This window comes from Lissotriton vulgaris, unplaced genomic scaffold (genome assembly GCF_964263255.1).
Source record: "Lissotriton vulgaris unplaced genomic scaffold, aLisVul1.2 SCAFFOLD_2353, whole genome shotgun sequence".
NCBI classification, from domain to species: Eukaryota; Metazoa; Chordata; class Amphibia; order Caudata; family Salamandridae; genus Lissotriton; species Lissotriton vulgaris.
In genome coordinates, this window is record NW_028250830.1 from 232,425 (window position 1) to 254,860 (window position 22,436).

General features: G+C 39.1%; 1 protein-coding gene across 1 annotated transcript in view; it reads left to right on the forward strand.

The window, feature by feature from the left end:
- The window catches only part of LOC147663104 (adhesion G protein-coupled receptor F1-like), a gene marked incomplete at its 3' end in the record, with an annotated part of 365,238 nt that overhangs the window by 210,727 nt on the left and 132,075 nt on the right, over positions 1–22,436 (forward strand). Inside the window, exon 7 of the mRNA XM_086950677.1 lies at positions 3,581–3,687. Within this exon, the coding sequence (XP_086806803.1) occupies positions 3,581–3,687 (107 nt within the window). The remainder of the gene's footprint in view (positions 1–3,580; positions 3,688–22,436) is intronic.

Genomic DNA, 22,436 nt, shown 5'->3' on the forward strand with positions numbered 1-22,436 from the left:
ACATTACTACTGGAGTAGATAAAACAAGCACACATTACATGTCTCTATGAAACTTTAAGACAGACATCAGCTGTAGGTGTTTTGTTTGCCATTGTGTGTGGGGGAGTGTGTTTGATGTGCCTTTCAGTATGTGTAGTGTTAATTGTGAGTTGAGTTGTCCTTTTTTAATAATTCATTAAAAATATACATATTTGTAAATTTCATACAAAGTGTGTTGTACATATCGTAATTGAGAAATAAGCAGGGAGACCTGTAAATGTATGAATTAGGTGGAGGGTTATGTATATGATTCCCACTTAATGATACTACTGTATTTATACAGATATAATATCGGACAAAATGAATTTTGTTTTAAAATATTTAAATACGTATTTATTTATATATTTTATGAATTGGTCGAATGTACATCAACTTTGCATTATGATTTTACACTTTGATTTAACACAGGTGAACAGAGTATTTTTTCCATGTTGTTGCTACCCAATTTGAAAAAATGGCGCGCGCACTGGCACTTTAAATCTCGGCATTTGCTCTCAGCAACTCGCCATGTGATCAAGCTTTGTAAGAGGCGAAACGCGTAATGGCGGCGGCAGGCTTGCTGGACAAGAATAAACACAATTAGGCACGAAATCTGGGTCTGTTCTTTCGTCATTTGAATTCGAGAGCTGAGGCGGCTGCTCCAGCTAATGTGGCGAATTTACATACATTTGTAAATTAGTATCCACGTGCATCCTCTAATCGGATTTATTTAGATGTCTGAAGTCTACAGAAATATATGACCTTTCTAACCTTCATGACTTGTTTTATTTCATGTCAATTTTGGAAAACTTTTTTAGATTTGTACAATGTGATGTGTATCGATCGATGTAAAGTTTAAAGTTATATAACCTTGTTTAACTTCATTTTCTTTTACCATCTGTACAATGGAATTTGTATGGGTGACTGGAATGTCTAAAGCCATATGGCTAATTTTACTTTTATTTATTTAAATTATATTTTAGGTGTTTGGCTTTGTGCCCGTAGTGGTATTCCCTGCCTCCATTCATTAATATGTGATTCCCTTGCCGTACCCGTGATTTGCCATGTCCAGTGTGTAGCATGACTGGAGTATATTTGAATCTATTTCTGCTCTACTACTGCAATTGAAATGGATGTGGGTGTAATTTGTGTTGCAAATGATGTACCATAAAGTAGGATTGTTTCTGTATTTGCATGTCACTTCCTGTAACCCTCCTTAATTTCTCCTTTACTCTTCCCACAGAGATGTACAAACTATCAGTGGAAAACTCCCCACATAAAATAATGTACTGTGGTAGGAGAATATCTTTGCCCACATAAATGAGATTTGATTAGTAGTACTACAAGAATTCTTTTTTTAAGTTTAAAGTTTATTGAAAAAGAAATTGTAGCATACATATAAAGAAATATTATATATGGAAAAATCACAATGAAGAATGTCTATGTCGAATGAAAAAAGGAGGGGAAAGAGGGAAAGAAAAGAAGAGGGAGGAGCGGGGGAAACAGCATGGAACAATAAATGGGGGAAAACATTACCTGAACCATAATTCTAATTCATCAACTGTAACAATTGTAAGTATAATATGAAACATAAACATCAAAAAAGAATCCATAAAAGGATAAAGTAGTAATAACAAAAGAAAATCGTCTGGAATACAAAGTAAAAAGACAAGAGAGAATTTATAGAGGTTTCCTAACTTCAGCCGGAGTGTTCACTATAGTAGTTGAGGTTAAGTCCGTTAGATATGAGGATAAAGGGAGTCATAAAAGATCTCTTTTAATGCATAAGGAAATAGGGGAGACATTGCCTGTGTCTAATCTATGATGGAAATAAACAGCATTCCACCAAGCCTTAAAAGTAACTTTCTCCGTCTGTTTCCAATTAGAAGTAATTAGATGAAGGGCTATCACTAGTAACAAGTCAATTAATGAGGCACTGGACGTAGGGCACGGCCAGGAGGGTGATAAGGAACCTAAAAAGATGTTGGAAAAAGAAAAAGGGACTTGGGTATTGAAAATTTTTATTAATTTGGGACCAAACTAAAAGCCAAAAACGGGAAAGAGAGGGGCAATCAAAAAGCATATGTTTTAAATCAGCTGAAGAGCTTTCACATGACCAATAGGCTGAGGAGAGGTCTGCAGAAAAGGAGGCTTATTTCATTGGATTGAAAAGATGGCGTTTGTAGATGGAAATATAGAGTTTGAGATGTATTAACTGCTCTTGACGTTTTATGAATCTTTAACCATAATTTGTCCCAAAATGAAATAGACAAACATTCAACAAGATCCTTTTCCCAGGCCAATTCAGATTTTCCTTTTGGCCTATCAGAAGAGAAAAATAAATGTCTATAAAGAGAAGAGGCCGAAGTAGTAGTAGACAATAAAGGAAAGAGATTAGAACATTTGGCAGGAATACTTGTATTAGGTGACAAGGAAGATAGATATTGCAAAAGAAGAAGTGAATCATATTGAGATTTACGGGAGGAGGGTAAAGAAAAGTGTGATTGGAGATCTGAAAAAGAAAGAGGAAGGTTATTAGATACTAATTGAGAAATCCAGAGTAAACCTTTGGATATCAATGATTTCCAATAAATGGTACGGCCTTTAGTACGTAATAAGTGATTATGCCAAATAGGTTGTTGATCTAATGAAGCAATGGCAGGATATGAGGACGGGGGGAGAGGTGTTAATATTTTACGTGTATGAAAGATCACTTGAGGGCGAAAAGAAGATATATTGTTAGTAAAACCAAGAGATTCTTTAAACTGAAAAGGAGCTATAAATGATTTCTCATTATTCAACCAGACAGGAGGATGAATATCAGGAACAGGATCATGAGAAAGCCAACGAGAAGATTGTCTTAAGCAAAAAGCATAATGATAAGATTTGAAATCAGGAAATTTGAGTCCACCAGAAAGTTTATCAGCTTTGAGAGCATGAAGGGCTATTTGAGGAGACTTATTCTTCAAAAGGAATTTGTTTAATATAGAGTCAATTTTTTAAAAATAGAAACCAGGAATATGAACCAGAATCATAAATAAAAGATATAAGGCGACCCCACCAGAAGTGCAGACGTAGAAATGCTGTAAAAAAGCAAAAAATATCTGTATCCATATGAATAATGTACAATATTTCACTAATCCAAGTACATGTGTAATGTAAACTTTGTGTATTATGTAATTATGCTATTTCTTAGCTGAGAGAATGCTGAACGTACATTATGGCTACAATATACATGCATGGGGGTCAGAAAATGAATCAGCTTCATTATGATTTCACATGTCTTTTACTTTGTCATTAACTTCCCGTTCATGACTCCTTTTTGTCACATTTTTACAAATAAATTCTGCATATCCATTGAGAGCTTGTGGAAGTAGCAATATTGCCTGGGCATTTCAGCAGTATGATAGACTTGTTTTGATTGTGAGAACTTGATGTAAATGAAGGTAAACATCTGTGCATCCAAGCCACTATCGTTAGTAAGTAAAGATTCATTGTGATTAAATACATTACATTAAAAAACTGTGCATTCTTATTGCCTCTTAAAACATTTCCTTTTTAGCGAATACATTATATGGGAGATGCAGAGTCAACATGCCATTTACAAATCATTTTCTGAACTCATCTTCAACCGTTTATAAGGAAATAGTAAGAGATTTCGAAAGCGCAGTAAGTATTTTAAGACATTTTGTACATCTCATAAAAGTGGCATTTGTCATAAAAATAACATTGGATTTTTAAAGAAAGTTCATACATTTCTTTGTTAAATCTAGTGGTAGGCAGGAAGGGTTAGGATAGGCTACATGTTTTCTCGAACCCTGGAAAGCTCACTGAATTGTAATTTTCACAAAATATGAACAGCTTTATTTTTAGGGCTGGAAAAGGAAAAAAGCCTTCCATATTTCAAAGGGTATGAAGGCAGGCTTTGCTACAAAGAGAAAGTTTTTTTCATATTCAGTGGCAAAAAAATGATAAAAATAAAATACAGTTTAAACGCACCCCTGAACCATTAATTGACCGCCCGTAGGCAGGCAAACTGGGATAGTAATAAAGCAGAGGCCCATAAGAATTGGTGACTAACAGAACTGGAAAAAATAATACCCGGTTGAAATGGTTGTAAAATAAATATTTTAAAAGTAACTTATGGGCAGATACACAAATGTAATTTACACTTTTGTGAAAGTTTATAACTTGTGAGTTTGCTACTTTTCGATATTCACAAACTCAGGGCCTGATTCACAAACTCCTACGTTTACTCAACTGATACGAGTTGTACCGATGAGGTTCAAGTCATTAATCAGCACTAGTGTGTATTTTCTATATTGAAGCAGGTTTGCAAAGGGGCTCCACCTGATATTATATCTGCCTCATTCCTGCAGCTGTCGGCACACACGTCATAGGGTGCCTTTCCTAATCACTGCCTTTTGTGGGGATACCTTTATACGTCATAGCGCAAGGCCACACAACTTCGCTATTTTAGGAGGAATACTTTCAGTCTGGTGCACGTACTTCTCCCACGGGACCCCTTGCACTTGGTGCAACATCATTTCAAGCCCACGCAGTACTGCCATTTTAGGAGGCATTCCTTACAGTTGTGTCTGCGTACTTCCCCTACGGGATGCACTGCACGACTAGCCGTTTTTATTTCAGATTACGAAGCGCTGAATCAGTATTAGTGTCAGTCTTCACATTGCTTCAGGGAATACGTGGAATCTATCACCACCATAGGATTTCCTTCCTGCTTCTGATGAACCCGCCCTCAAATGGCAGGAATGGAGAGAATTCCCACCGACTATATCTCAACATTCAACAGCGACAAAGATTTCACTGATGGAAAAATATATTTCATATACTTTTACATTGCCTATGCCCAGGGGGATTAAAAGTATATAACCACATTATTAAAAAGCAAGAGCATCAGGTCTGTGCGATGTCTAGGTAAATGCGATTGAAGATTTAAACACATACTATGAATCCATGGTGTGTGTTGCTTTGGATCACTACAAATTGTTCCACAGAAGACAAGTTAAAGAGTAACCCACAGAGGATTATGTATCTGCTTTAAAGAGTCTGGCCCTCACATGTTGTTTCGGCAACTTACATGATGATTTTATTGGAGATCAAATTGTGATGCAAGCCTCTAACCCTGGTATTCAGGACAATTTGTGGGATAAGGGCGAAAGTCCACTGCAAGTTGTCATTGGCATTCTCAAAAGGGCTGAAAAAATGGGCAGGTGTGCTAAGGCTGTTCTTTTAAATAAAACCACAAAAATAAAGAAAAGAAGAGTCTGTGGTGGCAAACATAAGTGCAACCAAAACATCAGAAATGCACAAGAAGAAAGTTCAGGAGAAACCTGATGTAGATAATAAAAATTACAAAGGATTCAATAGGGGACGATGTTACAGTGCCAATCACCTAGCCAATAACAAGAAATGCTCTGCAAGAAATCATGGGGTATTCATTGGAATGCCGCCAAGCTGAAGGCCCTATTGCAGGCCAGCTGTCTATCAGATTCAATGGTAGGTTTGGGGGACTGTCTCATACTCCGTTATCAAAGGCTTATGAAGGGAAGATACCTCCGCCAGGGGGAAAGGTTTTCTCCCTTGATCCAACCTATGAATGGGATAGATTGGAAGGGGTAGTGCTTAAAAGACTCCTATCATTCCCTAAAGGTACCATGGTTCAGGCTATAAGGAGAGAGTGCAATCTGGACTCTTGGAATACGGCGGGCTTGTACTCGGTCTCTAAGATACTTTAACACATTGTTGGAGGATGATGAGGTTAAAGTCTCCAAATTGTGTTGGGAAGAGACCCTAAGCAGTGAAAGGATGTGGGCAAAAGGCCGTAAAAACCAGAATAATCACACTTAGGAACCTCCATTTAAATAGTGGTCCAATTATATATTGGCTCCCCTTTCTAGGTACACGTGCATTGAGAGAATCTATTGCTATGGCGTCTGAATCGATTGACCTACTGTATGTAAGGAAGAAATCATCCATTATTTTCTCGATTGTTACATTGGGCCAGGATAATGTTTTTTCTTATTTATCACAGTTACCAGACCCAGGAATGAGAAATGAAATAATAAGGGCTAGGATGGGATGCAATCCAATCTACTCTTCACCCCCACATAGGATTAGGGTTCCGAATATTAGTGGTGTTTGCCACTGCCCACTGAAAGTTAAATGCTCCTGTACTCATATCCCTATGGACTGCGTATGTTATTTTGCAAATCAAATCAAGTTTTTCAGACCTCTGTTTTCTAAATATGATGCTCCCCATAGGAAGAAAGCTGTGGAGCTATTGTCAGAAATAGGTTATTTAGATGTGGCAGTTGGAATCGCTCGTTTTTTGCGATCTGTTAAACAGCTAGGAGGGGGTTCCTTTTAAAGTGTTTTAATTGTTAACTGAGCTTTTTTTAGAATGTTTAGTGGACAAATTGTGTAAACAAACTTGTTTCTTAACCTGAACTTGCAAGAAAACAGAAATGTTCCAGGTTCAGAAAATAGGCCATTTTCAAAAAGTGTGTCATAAAAAATGTTCTGGCCCTGGCAAGTAAGTTTCACGGGACATTGAGGCTCATGTAGTATGTCAGAAGATGATGTACTGAACATGTGCTTACTCAGTGTGGAGGATGAACAAATGTTACAGATTGACAGCGAGGAGAGAAGTCAGAAAAAAATGTGTAAAATGACAATGGGAGTTATTGACATATCCATTGTTGCAAATTCAGTTTCTCCATTCACTATCATTATTAAACATATGTTGGAAGAGAATTTTGCAATGTTCTTAGGAGGTCAGTTGGAAAAGTCTGACATTTCTATCAAAACATTCTTGGGGGACCCTATAGACATTGCATGGTTTAGGAAACTCAAATTCCAATTCAAAAATAGGGACTCTATAGGAAAACTATTTGTTTCTAAAACAGGCCTGTCGGTATTTTGGAGGATGAGACAAGGTAATTTAGGGTTCACTTTGGACCCTTTAGTCCGGAACCTGTACTCAGGATTCAATCTGAGGATGAATTCAGTAATGCTACTGAAGTTTCCCTATGTATTTTCGAGAGATATTGGGAAGTGGAATGGTTTCAGACATAAAATCAATGTGAAAAGGAATGCCAAACCCCAGCTACACAAGGTGAGGAACATTCTAAAGGCGATAAAACATGAAGTTAAAACGCAATTCGAGAGGTTACAGAAGGAGGGAGTAAAAAAGCAGGTAGAGTCCTATGAATGGGGGACCCCCTTAGTAGTGGTAAAAAGGGCCAATGGCAACTTTAGGCTTTACATAGATCTTTGCGATCTCAACAACGATATCCTGATGGACCATATTTCCTTTACCACTTATTAATAAAATGCTGATTCTTACCAAGGGGATTAGGTAGTTTTCCACTATTGATCTCAAAGCTGCATACCATCAGGTTCCCCTGCACCCAGATAGCAAAGACTCACTACATTCATTACACTGTTCCAATGTTACCAGTTTAAGAGAGTACCGTTCAGCCTGGCCTCTGCTGTGGCCATGTTTCAGAGGCTCATATAGGTGATTTTTAAAGATGTTAAGAACCTACTTATGTTCCAGGATGATGATAACTCTTCCGACAATACGTCTGGGGTAACAATCAATTTGCCCAGCGATCACAAGCCTTTAACTAAAGTGTTGACCAGCAAAGGTCTTTCCTTTGCTTCCCCAAGATGTAGTGGCTAACTTTTTAAGCCATATGCCTGTACCTTTGAATGGCGTAAAGGAAGTCGTGGTTGAAGACTTTTATGTGGCAAACATACAAGAAATGCATGGCATAACTGTGGAGGAATGGAAGCTAGAACAGCAAAAGGAGACATTGCTCGAAAATGCTCAGGGCATGATATCTGGGGATTGACTTGAAAAGAGATTTGTCCATAAAGATCTGTTGCTTGATTGGGAAATAGGATATGAATTATCAGAAGAAGGTGACTTACTAATATAAAGTGGCAGGGTTATTTCCTCTTTAAAATTGAGAACGAAGATTCTTGAAATTTTCCATTAGGGACATTTAGGAATAGGTAAAACAAAATGTATAGTGAAGAATTGGTGCTGGTGGCCTGGAGTGGACAAAGAGATAGAAAGGGAGGTCAGAGATTGCATACTCTGCGAAAATTAATACTTAGACCCTTCATCCTATTTCATGTCCCAACATGCCTCAAGAAAAAGTGGGTGTGGATATAATGAGACCAATACAGGAACAGAAAGAACAAGTGTATGTGTTAGTTCATATCTACCACTTTTCTAAGTGGCCTGAAATTAGGGTGGTACAAAAGTCTAATGCTAGTAGCATCATAAGATTTTCAGATAAAGTCTTCAGCAGAGAATGGTTGCCCAACAGTATTGCAAGTGACAATGGGCTGCAATTTACTTCTGATAGTTTTAAGCTATACATGCATAGAAATGGTTTTGTACCTCCTGCAGGTAACGGTGCTTAGGAACTGTTCCGCCGATGTTTTCAAGAACTTAGTTCAATTAGCCTGCAACAATAGCTAAGCTTGGAGAGCAGAAGTACACAAGATGGTGTGGGCATACAGAATCACGATGTGCAGTAGGACATGTCTCAGTCCCTTTGATCTCAGGACACCCAAGGATAATGTGGGTTGGATGGAAGCAGCCAGGAGAGTGAATTAGTCATCAGAGGAAGTCAAATGTACTCTAGAGTAAGGACAAAGAGTGTCTAAAAATACTATGACAAGAAACATAACGGTAAGGCAGTTTATCTAAAGGTGGGGGGCATAGTAACAATAAATAAAAGTGGACAAATTGGCAAAGGCCAAAGAAGGTTTTTCCCAAACAGTTACAGTGAAAACCGTTTTTTTGCAATGCAGCCTTACTGAGTGATAGGAGAGTGTGGCACTTCTCTGCAAATGTGGTATGCAAGCATAAATGTGGGGTGGATTCGCCATAGGAAACCAATATGGATAACACAGCTAAACGAAGTGATGGATGGTGGTCTAAGGAGGAGAGTGAACAGACCAACATACAGGATTGCTTTATACACGAGGACTCACATGTGGATGCAGAATCCTTTACTCCAGTTGATGAAATGGCCTCTACTAGTTTCAAAACAAGTATAGTAGGCTGTCCAGTAGTAAACTCCAAAAAATTACAAGACTATGTCTGTGAGTAGTTTTCTTCCTGGAATTTATTCATAGTTCCTATTGATATCCATTTAACTTGTGATTGTTGTAGGCAGCCTATTTAATAAATGCCTATTACCATTACAGTTTTGTTTCAAATGTTATACAATAGACCCTTTAGCACAGGGCACAGTGTATAATTTAATCCATCTTCAATATGTGTAAGAATTTTATATGGACCTCTTAATGGAATTTTAAGTCGCTATATCTTTTATTGTTTATTGGTGTTGCAGACTATCCTTTTAAGTTTATAGCCTTAAGTTTTGTTTTTGTAAAAAGGAGAAGATGTATTGTTAATTGTGCCATGGATGTCCACTGCTGGACACTCTATTTACTGTTCACAGGTGGTCATTGTCATCATCTGTGCATTCTGAAATGTTGACAGACGACAATTGATGACTTACCGGAGAGAACGCGGTGCACCCCTTCTCTGCTTCTCCCCTCACATGTGTGTTGGAAATTGCAATGAAGACCTTACCTCTACCAGCCAGTGTGTGGAACAGCTTTTACAATATTACCCAAGTACGACAAGTCTATGAGAAAATGTATATGCCCAAGTCATGTCTGGTGTACAGTCTGCAGAATCATAGTTGCTATTATAAATTCTGAGACCTCTACTCCAGTTGTAGGCTCTGCTGGTGTGGCATTGGCATAACATTGAACCACAGCACCCGTCTCATACCACAGGGTGGGAAATATTAATAGTTCATGTAAAAAGTGCTGACCATTTACATGGGTGTAAGCTATGGGGTTGAGAGTAGGAAATGTCCCCCCTCACTTTAAAGGCACCTCCTTTCTATATTGACTCTACACATTTAGCTAACAGGCTAGCATTCCAGCTCCAACTTGTCTATATCAATAGATTGTACCCTTATTCCTGAAATTGGCCTTCTGCTAGAATACATTTGAAGTGGGATGGGCATAACTATTTGGCAGTGGAGAGGGTCATTGACCAATAGATAAATTCTTTCCATAGACCTCTGCCATCTTTGATTTGACTGAAAGGGACGGTGTAACAGGTTATCCGCCACTCAATACTCTTACAGAGTTGGAAATATGTCATGCTGTGGGAAAGGTTGAAGTGGGGTGTAGAAATTGTGTAGTGATTATGTAGGGAAACCTACTAATGAAAAACGAATCTTTAAGAACCAGTGCTCGACACATTGGACCTTCAGAAGAAACCCTGAATCTAAAAACAGAAAAATACGCTCCTGTATATGGTGCTCAGAATAATCGCTGATCCCAGTTGGAGCAAAATTGAATTCACTTGTTGTGTTCCCATTTTTTTCTTATGTCCTCTGGCTTCTCACCACATTCTGTGAGAGCCAGTTCTTAAACAGATTCCCAGGACCATGTTATTGAGGTCATCTTGGTGACAACTCATTGCCTGCCGGAAAACTTTCCTGCTGTCACGTGTCAGTGGAGGTTCCATCACCAGTTACATAAATACCATTATACATATATACAGTAGCTGTGACTGATCTTGTTCCAGGTGAATTAAGCACACTGGGATCACCTGGGAAAAGAACAGATTAAAAAACTAGCTAGCTACAAATGTTTATCACTTTAGCAGCTGAAGCTTTTTCTGCCTTAGTGCTGTTTTTATGATTAGGGCACTTTGCACCTAAGCCTTCATAAATTTCTTTCCACAAAAGGTATACAGGCCAGATTTGCATTCTTTTTTCCCCACATGGTGAATCTAAAGATAGCCAGGATTTGTGGATTTCCCTGAAGGGAACACAAACAATCACCTTTTGTTTTAAGGGAAAACGTGCTGTGCAATAAAGCATATGTTTTCTTTCTAAATATGACATTAACAAAAGATTTGCTGTGCTAATATCACCATCTTTCTAACTTTTAGTAGCAAACAGTGTTGTAACAGTAACACACATTTTGCAAGTTTTAGTTGTTTTTTCTATAGTGTGCGGTTCCTACCTAATTGCAGTTTGAGATAAAAACAGGTTTGAAATCAATTGCCATTCGTGAACCCAGAAGGCTGTCCATTCTGAAATTTAGACGAAAAAAAAGCAAATTCAGCGCGGCGTTAAAAATAGAAATAGGTGACAGTGTGTTCATCTGTATTTTTTTCCCCACTAAATGATTTACAAAAGTAGTACACCATTACATCCATAATACCCTTCTGATGGTAGGATGTATAGTATTGTTTGCTTGTCTGAAAACATGCAATACCAATTGAGCCTATAATGACATTTCATCAAATACCAAAAATGCAGCAACTCATAAGGTAAAATATAATGAATGCAAAATGTGTATGAAGAAAACCTATACATTTGTTTTACATTCTGACCTGGCAAAACAAACCTTTTCCCTGGCCTAAACATTCCTTTTTAATACTTCTAGGTCACCCCTAGGTTAGGTCCTGACTGCCCATTGGGAAGGGTGCAAGATATTTAAGAAATAGGTCCTGTGTACTTAAGGTTACGTGTTCTGGCAGTGAAAAATCTCCAAAGCCGTTTTTCAATGTGGCAAGGTGGCTTTCCCATAAAAAAGCACTAGGTTACATTATAACACCCTATACTGTTCAAAACTTCAGTTTTGAACAGCTTGAACAAAGATTGAGAGACTCAAATTAATAGCAATTTAAATCCAATTGGATTTTAAATATTTATTTTGAAAATGTCACTTTAGAAAATTGGCATTTTTGTACCAAAGCTAAATGTGCCTTTCTGTACGTCTTCAGTGTCACATGACTATTAATGGCTCTCCTGTGGTGAGATGTGTATTGTTTCCACACAGTGGAAAAAAGGGCTTTGGTTTGTGGAAATGCTTTTTCATATGACAGGATGGCCAACAGATCTTTGACCAGGAACCAAATTATACTTTAAATGGTGCCTACACTTCACAACCAAATGTAACTTACAACAAAAGCCAAATAGCCAAAAAGCTGCCCCAGAACCTTTCATAAGTTTGGCCCATAAACTAGCCACACCTCTTTATGTTCACAGAGATTTCTGCACAAAGGAAGAAATAGTCTGCCATGTTGGTTTTGGGTAGAAAGGAGCACCGTGGAATAGATTACAGTAAAGCACAAATGATGTGCTGCAAAAGTGGGTTGTGTCACCCTTGGGATCTTTTACCCTGTTGGTTGTAGAATGTTCAGGAGTTTCTCCCACCCACAGGCTGGTGCTGGACATAAATTTGGAATCCTCAGTACCCCCTTCAGAACACCCTCAACCTGAGAGAGACAGACGTAGGACTGCATTTTCTGTTGAACCTGTGGCCATAAACCCCAAGGGATGCACCAGCTCCACTTGTATCCAAGACAGAAGAGTTTACTCAAAGGGCTTGTTAGCTAGCCTACTGCTAAGCCCCAGGATCACATAGCTGGAAAAAGACCAAATCTCTACTGAGCCCAGCTGCCCATTCCCAACTGCATTTGCCCTGGTCACTGCTGATGACATATGGGAGATTGATTATTAACCCCCGAGAGGTGCCAGAAAGGTTTTGGACCCCTTCAAAATAGCAAGACTGGACACATAGAAACGTTTTCCAAATATTTGTCCAAATAAATACTACCGTCAAGCCACACCCACCAAAATCAAACTGCCAGTCGAAGTCAACCTGCTGGTTTGCCCCTCTGATATGGATCTTGACTTCGCAAAATGCTTCTAAGTCAAACCATAGTAGACTTCACTTGAACCAGCTCTAATCAGCACCCCGATGACGACAACTCCTTCTTGGACCCAGACTGCTCTGACTTTTTCCACTTTCGTTGTCGAGAGCTTCAAACATTTTGCCCAAACTGAGACTACCACTAAGGCCTCAAGCTCCAGCTGGCTATCATCGATGAGCCCCCTTTTGGATCCAGTCTGCAGCCCGACCCTCTGCCAAATTAGTTGACGAGGGCTATTCTCCAGGAAAACAACTAAGTCCGACCTGAGACAAACTTGATCCCTAAATCCAACCTACGCTCCATTGCAGTCAGCCTTAACTTTTGACTCAGACCTGGTCTAGGCTGACCAGATATCAGCTGTCCATGCTTAGTGCTTTCTGGCATTGCAATTAAATAAAACGTTTAACATTGATATCCCCAGTTCCCAACATCTGATTAAGGTCTATTTATTCATTAAAATGAATTACATTTTTATAAATTGGAGTGGGATTTTTATTGTGTGGTATTTTCTACTATTTAACTGTTCTGGTACCAATACATACTTTATGTATTTCTTTTAAGTTGAGATGCCTGCTCTGTGCTACAGCTACCAAGGGATTAGCTCAGGTTTAAATTATTGAGACCTAACTGAACTTAGTAAGGAATAGTGCTAATATTGCTTAAAGAGGACTTCCATCCACTTCAATTATTAATCCCCTATCTCATATTTTGAGCATATTTCTACTACCTATCATTCCCACACTTCTCCTGATAAAAACAGTACCCCTACCTGTGTTGCTGGACCTCTTACCCACAACATAATAGGTCCCAAAACATACAGAGAGACACCAAATATATGGATAAAAGCATGCATTTTCCTCACATTTTATGAGGGAAAGATCCAGAATTTGTGAGGATGCACAAAGTTCTTACTACCTTTCAGTTCTTTCGCGATTTGATCCCACTTCTCCCTTTTCTTTTTTAGATGTGTGGTGCACCATGTGTGTTTCAATGGCCCTCTGGCCCTGATGAAATTGTCATGAGGCGATGGGACAATGCAACGTGTTGGCGAGATGTAAAGCACAAGTCATAACATACCAGTGGGCCCTATTCACAAAAGTAATCTGAGACAAAATCCTAACATTACTACCCCTAAGTGCCTTTTGTGAATGCCCAAAGTCGTAAAGCTAGGATTTTTCTCAGTTTAGGAGTAGTAAAGTTAGGAATCAAGGGCCCGATTAACAGAACTAACTTACGACAAAATCCTAATCTTACTACCTTTTTGGTATTCACAGAAGGCACTTACTCATTTAGGTATTCACAGAAGGCACTTACTTATTTTGGTATTCACAGAAGTTAGGAGTCCTAACTTTAGGACTCCTAAAGGCCTTCTGTGAAAACCGAAAGTCTTAAAGTTATGATTTTTTTCAGTTTAGGAGTAGTAAAGTTAGGACTCCTAACTTTAGGACTCCTAAATACCTTCTGTGAATACCGAAAGTCTTAAGTTAGGATTTTTCTCCGTTTAGGAGTAGTAAAGTTAGGACTTCTAACTTTAGGACTCCTAAATACCTTCTGTGAATACCAAAAGTCTTAAAGTTAGGATTTTTCTCCGCTTAGGAGTCCTAAAGTTAGGAGTCCTAACTTTACCTCTCCTAAACTGAGAAAAATCCAAACTTTAAGACTTTCGGTATTCACAAAAGGCATTTAGGAGTCCTAAAGTTAGGAGTCCTAACTTTACTACTACTAAACTGAGAAAAATCCTAACTTTAAGACTGTCGGTATTCACAGAAGGCATTTAGGAGTTCTAAGGTTAGGTTTCCTGACTTCTGTGAATACTGAAATGAGTAAGTACCTTCTGTGAATACCAAAGTGAGTAAGTGCCTTCTGTGAATAACAAAATGGTAGTAAGTTTAGAATTTAGTCCAAAACAGAGAATGTTTGGGATGTCCTTAAGAAAGGACATCATCTGACTAAGAGACCTAGCACTGACAGTCACCAGTAGTATCCACAGCTGCTGCACTGGGCTGACTAAAGATTAGATGGATAGCCTTTCACACTTGTACGCTCAATAGTACAGCAGTGGTGGGAAACCCATGCCAGTGGAATGAATATCCAATGCTACCATCTTGGTTGTTTACATGAGGTGTCGCCTTTTTTTTACAGCATAGTAACCACTGTAGTTTGAATGACGGACAAAAGGTAAAGAATATAGAGAAATTTGTAGGGTGCTGTTGCAGGGGGTTCTTGTGTTGACTAAGACATTGAATTATGCTTTTGGCTGAGTTCATTAATTATAAGTGAATGAAGGAAGCTCTGATCAGGCAGTTTGTTTTGAAGCCATTCAGCTTGGTACCATCAAAGATGTCAGCACAGTTGATGGTGTTGAGTGATTGACGCATCTTTTGTTTTATAAATCAGAATTAAATCCATGTTCAACATGATAGTAGCAGCATGTCAAAGAGATTGTTCTACTCTGCAGTCTCTGACTGGCTTCGTCTCTGACTGGCATTCTTTGCATGGCTTAGTCTGAAACCAGACTATAATAAAGCAGACACATCTCAGATTCCTTGAATTTCCTTTGTTCAAGAACTCTACTTACTCAGATTGGAGTGGAAATAATAAATCTGACTTCTCCAAAATCCAAAACTTTCCTTACTTTTGCTTACACTGGAGAGGGAATAGTAGATTTGACGTATTCATAGTCCAACACTTTTCCTACTGTTGCTGTCAAAAGTCTAACACCTTCCCTACTTTTGCTTCAATTGTAGCAAATGTCAGCCCTTTGTGGCCCAACACATTCCCTACTGTTTAGATCAGAGTGGGAGAAGAAAATCATACCTCTCCAAAGCCAAACACAATCCATATTGCTGAATAGGCTGGAGTGGGAAAATATTACCCCTCCAAAGTCCAACATATTCCGTACTGTTGCATAGACTTGACTGGGAATATCAAGTCTTACTTTTCCATAGTCAAACACTTTGCCAACAGTTGCTAACATTGGAGTGGGAGTAGTAAGGTTTACCTCTCCAAGTATATTTTTTAAGTAGTTTTAAGATACATATTTCTTTTTATTGTAAAAGATAGTTTAATGTAAATTCTATTTTATTATGTATATTTTGTATCCTTTTTAATTAAAATGTTTATGATGTTATTTTGTATATTTTGCAATGTTTTAATATCTAGTGTTTGTGATTTTAATTAATTTATATCCACTTTTATTGTTTATATATAAATATATTTAAAATGACATTTATTATTTTTTACAATTATTTTAAAAAAAATATATATTTTTTACGTATGCAAGTTTACATTTTTAATATATTTTATAAGTATATATATTTTTTATGTAATATCATTTTTAAAGTTAATATATGTTTTAAAATAAATATAGTGTATAATAGTTAAAATTCAATATACTTACCCATTTTTGACAACATTTTGGTCTGTTATATTTATGTTGTCAATGTTTTTTACTTTACGTATACAAAGTATGTAAAGTTAATGTTAGAAATTGGGTTGTTGGTTGAATAGGGTGTGAGCCTTGGTCAAGCAGCAAGCACAATCCTAGTCAGGTTAAGGAACAAGCAAACCCCAAATTAACCTGTGCCCATCCCCCTAGTAGCTTGGCACAGAGCTGTCAGGCTGAACTTAGAGGCAATGTGTAAAGTATTTGTGCAACACTTCAAACTATAAAACAGTGAAAACACCAGACAAAAAGATTCCACACCAGGTGAGAAAAATAGAGCACCATTTAATAAACCAAAAGCAAAAGTCCAATAATCTGAGCCGGAATTATCAATTTTTAAAGATGAAACTGTAAAATAGCGCTTAGGACAGAAAGAACAACCAACAGCTATCTGGTCGCGCTAGGTCAGGTCAAATTAAAAAGTTCGGGCCAATCACAATGGAGTGTGAATCATGTACAATCCTGCTGAAGGTTTCCCTTTTCAAATTTTGGGCCAAGTGTCCCTTTCGCATGAAAGAACATCGCTGGTAGCAAGGAGAGCATTGCTGGCGATGGTTAACATGTTGTGATGAGCAGGCTGGCGGACTAGAGCTTCACACCGGCTGAGTAGGTGAGTAATCAATGCTTGTTATGCAAAGTGATGGACTTGAGGTGGCTCGCACTGATTTTCCATGCACACAGCATGGTTCCCGTGTCTATAGGCTGACTCACCTTCACAAAGAGCCCAAAAGCCTAACTTTAAGAGCTCAAGAGCCCCACCAAGGGCCCAGGACCTGAGAGATGCCTCTTGGAGGTCAGGAACAAGCTGTAGATGGGTCTGGGCGCTGTTTCTGTAGAGCAACAGTCCAGCAGAGTAGCAGTCTGTAGTATCTTCTCCAGCATTCCTCACCAGAGTTCTATGTTGCCTGGTGATGACTTCTCTATGTGTTGTGTTATGAGAATGTTTAGGATTGAATTAAGAGAACAGTTATATATGCTTGGTAACTGGTTGAGCCTCTACTTTATGCTCCACAAACGTGTAGCCAGCAAATAAACTTTTCAACCTACATTTGCTCCAGTGTCGGTACACAGTCATTCTAGCAGCACAACAGTCCTTCTCCTGGCAGAGTGTTCACATGTACATAAGTGTACCAAAAAGGTGATGTCTGAGGTCCTTCTTTTATACACAGTTGTGCCTTTGAGGTGGGGAGAAGCTTCTAGAGGCATTCCTTTGTAGTGCACAGATGCCCTACCTTCCCTGCCCTGGATCCAAACTGGCTGAATTGACAATGTATGGTCGTTAAGCCCTTTGTGTGGAGATAGGACACAGCCTATTCAAGTTTAAGTGATGCTGGGCCCAGCTCCTCCCTCCCATCATGCCAGTGACAGATCATCCCATCTCACTTAAGCTCCCATTGTACGTGGTCGAATAGGAGAAATACACAAAACTGAACTGTCAACTACACCCAGTCATGTGACCAGAGACAGGCTGCAGGCATCAAACGGCTAAGGCAAGAAAATGCCCACCTTCTAAAAGTGCAATCCAAAGGGCATGAATGTTTTCGTGCCAAACAGTCGCACTGCGAAGAGTAGGATTTGATCCTCACCATAAACATGTACCTACGTAGTACTATAGCCTTATAGCCCGCCGTAGCGGGCTATACCGGCTATTAAAGGCCCGCTAAATCGTTAAAGGCCCGAGCCGAAGGCGAGGGACTTTAACGAGACTGTGGGACTTTAATTGCCGGTATAGCCCTGCTACGAAGGGCTATAAGGCTATTAGAACATTCTGCCACTAGAGGGCAGAATGTTCTAACAATTTAAACAAAGGGTCTCGAAGCTCGAGGGGATATAAGTCCCCTCGAGCTTCGAGAAGCCTTTGTAGAACATTGGAATGTTGCTCTGGGGGCCTTTACCGGCCTGTAGAAGCAGGGGGCACTCCATTGTCTGCAATGGAGCTCCCAACATTCCAATGTTTTAATCCAGGTTAAATCCAACTGTTAACAAATGTTTCATCAAAAGTTTATTCCAACGTAAACCTTTGTATCATAATCCCCACTAAGACAGCGAGGTTCCACAGTAGTTCTTTATTTAATTTTCATCTTTCTTCTGCGTGCCCATCCGGGCTTCAACATTGACATGTTAGAGTGAACAATTCATGCTGATTGGCTTCTCGCTATTCCACCCAATTCATTTTGAACTTTCCTAGTCCTTTGTCAGGGGTAACTGAAATGGTAATCAGAAAGATATCTAAACCAACTGTTCAAAACAAATTGACTTTTACTTCTTCATGCAAGTGCTGCTGCCTCCCCCTGTAATTAAAATTTTCTGAATCCCATCCTACCTCTTTTAATGATAATGTGCTCAACTAAACAAATTCGTAATCCCCCTTGCCTGCAAACAACTCAGCCTAAAGTGAATGCTGAATTGCACAGAACGTAATCCCACTAATATTCCATTTAAAAAGCCCATTCCAATTAGGGATCAGAAATACTAAACTAAAAAATTGACTCACTCAGGACTCAAAAGAAACCAAAACTGCATCCCTTTTCCAAACCTCCTGCCTAATATCTAACAACCTATTCCTTAAACCACAGTTTAAACCATTCCAACTACCTCTAAAGCCACGGTCGGCAACCTTGTCACTTCCTCTGCACATTCTCCAGCTGCCATGAATGTTAGTACCCTCATCTTTATATACGGCTTCTAAAATCTCCCACCTAACTGGCGTCTATTTATAACCAATCAAGACGATTTAACCTTGACAAGTTACTCAGTTCCATTTTGACCAGAAAGCTTTAAAAAAATGCGACATGACCTCTCCGTGTAGATGCACCACTACCCGCCATGGGAACCTCAAACAACGAATCCCTTCCACTCATTAATATATGTGCACAGCTTTCTTGCTATTCTACCCTCCCAAACCTCATGTGACAGACAATATTCTCCGGCAAACATAAAACACATCAAAATGCTACAAACTTGTTGAATACATGCAAAAACAAAAATAAATACAAACTCGCAGATGTAAACATAATTTAAATATCCTTTGTGCATGAATTTTGTACAAAACTGCAGGAAGTCATGCCTGAATGTTCCCTGTGCTCACGCTGTCTTTTGGTGATAATTCCTTCACTGTTATTGCGACCTTCACCTTCACTTTTTATCCTAGTTTTCCACAGGGTGCAAACTTGCGTCAGGACAGAACGTTGCATTGCAAGAATAATAGATCAGCAAAATGCACTCCTTTCCTTAATTCAGTTCATATTCTAGTTCAATAGTTGCGTGCGTCAACTGTTGCCGTGATCTGTCCCGACTTTGGGAAGGATCACAGCAACAGTTAATGCACGCCGCCATTGAACTAGAATATGAACTGAATTAAGGAAAGGAGTGCATTTTGATCATCTATTATTCTTGCACAGCAACCTTCTACAAGTGACATTTTCAGAATTGTTATTTAAAATCTGACTTCACCATAAGTTAGAGTTTTAAACTTAGGATTCCAGAGACACCAAACATGAACCAGCTATCTCTTTCCATTTCGACATTACACTTATAAAATTTTATAAGGCAACTCCAATGTTATCCTGAGGGAGAGATAGGCCCTGTAGTATTGAAAAATTAATTTTAAAGTTTTTTCACTGCTAGAAATTGTAAAACTTAACAGTACATCTCCAACCTTTTAAATACACTGCACCCTGCTCTTGTGGCCATCCAGGGTCTACCTTAGGTGTGACTTATATGTGATAAAAAAGAAGTTTTGGACCTGGTAGAAGGTTTTACCAGGTCAACATGGCATATTGAAACTGCACACACAGGCCTTGCAGTGACAGGCCTAAGTCATGTTTAAAGGGGTACTTAAGTGGGTGGCACAATCAATGTTGCAGGTCCACTACAATAATTTAATTTGCAGGCCCTGGACATTTGTGGTGCCACTTTACTAAGGACTTACAAGTAACTTAAATATACCAATTGGGAATAAGCCAATGTTTCTATGTTTCAAGGAGAGAACATATACACTTTAGCACTGGTTAGCAGTGGTAAAGTGCCCAAAGTCCTAAGGCCAGCAAAAACAAAGTTAGCAAAAACAGGTCTGAAGGCAAAATGTTAGGAGGAAACCATGCCAAGAATGCCAGGTCTAACAGTCGTAATTCGTTTTCTCAAACTTTCTTGGTGATATTTTTGTCACCAAAATGGTTTTGGGTGATATTTTGGTAGGCAATCGTTATTACTATATATTAACAAGTCACCTTTAATCCATGCCTTATAAGCTAAAACGACACTGTGTTTCATATATAAACAAACACACTACGTGGTAAAAAAGGTATGCCCTCATAATGACTGAATGTTCATAAACAGTTTTCACTCTGCTGCTTGAGGCTACATTCTCCAGGAGAACCCATAAATGACATCTCCACCTGAGAAAATGGCAGTAAAATGATTCAGGTATTTTGTTTAATGGTAAATTCAAAATCTGAACCTTTATTGAAGAAACAACTTTGTATAAATGCATCTACTGCTATCTGAGCTGAAGCAGACAATAGGAAACATTCTGCCACTCATCTTATATCCAGTGGCACAATAAAGATTTCTTTTATTAAAAACAAACTCTCTATTTAACGATTTTTGTGAGAAAGTGGATTATTAGTTGAGGTGGATGTTAGCACACAACAAGTAATAACAACACTATCTTTGTTAGGCCCAGTAAAGGTTTCAATAATTCAAACTGAGCTCAAACCCTGGTAGATATGCATGGAGCAGATAGGCATAACCTAGCAAAATATTTCCATCATTCAAAAGTATTAATACAGGTAAAAGGCTGTAAACCCAACACAATAAAAATCACACTCCAATTATTATAGTAACCAAAAAGAGGCCAAGATGACAAAAACCCAATAAGGGGAATCGGAGATTTGAGTTTTAAAAGGTTGAATATATTTTAGACCCAAAAAGAACAAAGCACCAACTGCTGGCAACTGGTCATGTTAGACTAAGACAATGGTAAGATTTCAGGCAAACCGCAATGGAGCACAGGCCAGATGGAAGGCCCAGGAAGGTCCTAGTCATAGAAATACCTTTGGACTTAGCAATTTTTCTGTAGAAAAGATGGTAATCAATGAGACCTTAGAGGGGCACACTGTCAGATGCTGTGTCTCGTTGCGAACATCCATGAAAGTGGGAAATTTTATAAGCGTCTGTGTCCAGGAAAGTCTGGACGTATATCAGCTTCTTCTCAGCCTCGCTCTCAGTTAAGCTCTCCGTGTTTGGACTTGTATACTTTTCTGGGAGTCAGATCTCTTTCAGCAGGAAAACATAGCAAGTTAAGTCTGACTAGTGAATTGATGTTGATGACTTCAGATCAATGGCAGTCCTGGTTTCTTGCCGGTTCTTCAGAGAAAAATTTGGCAAAAAGATTCTAAGACCCAGTTTCTGCAGTTTAGGTAGAAGTAGTACACTCTAACAACTTATCTAAGGGCTTCAGGAACCTCAGGGATTCTACATAGAGGTCAGGACTCCAGTAGTAGCCAGGAGAAGGGTCCAGAGCAGGTTGAGTTGCAACTAGTCAGCTGATCTCTTGAGGAAGGTGGGTTTCTTGCAGCTTTTGTGTCCCTGTAGCCTAACAGGAGGTCATTTAACTGACCCTTGGAGTCTACTTCTTGGTCCTAGGCACAAGTGGGAGCAGGTCCAGCCATTATAGCTCTACTCACAGGTCACAACAGTCAGCAGGTGCAGTCCTTATTCTATCTTCCATAGGTCCCGCAGTGTTCTGAAGAGGGTCCCAGGGCTGCATCTTTTATGCACAGTGTCGTACTGTGGGTGGGGGAAACTCAAGGCCACTCCCTAACCAATGGGATAAAACATTCCAGGGGTGATCCTTCCCATTTTTGCAGGGCTTTCTATATGATTTACTCTAAACTATTCCACAGTGCCCCTCTTTACTAAAACAAAGACAGCAAAACATTTCATCCCCCGTACAGAGCTCCCTGTGGCCACCCAGAGGTGTGGCTGTAACAATTGACAAACCCTCCCTTGAGGGCACTCCAACCAGTTCAGGGGGCGGCTCCTCTCCCACTGTTTAGATGGATATCCTTTGAGGGGAAGGTCACCCCATCTACATTTGTCTCCCCAGTGCACAGTGGCCGAAAGGCACAACTAGCTGAGACAGGAAAATGCAAACTTTCTAAAAGTGTCATT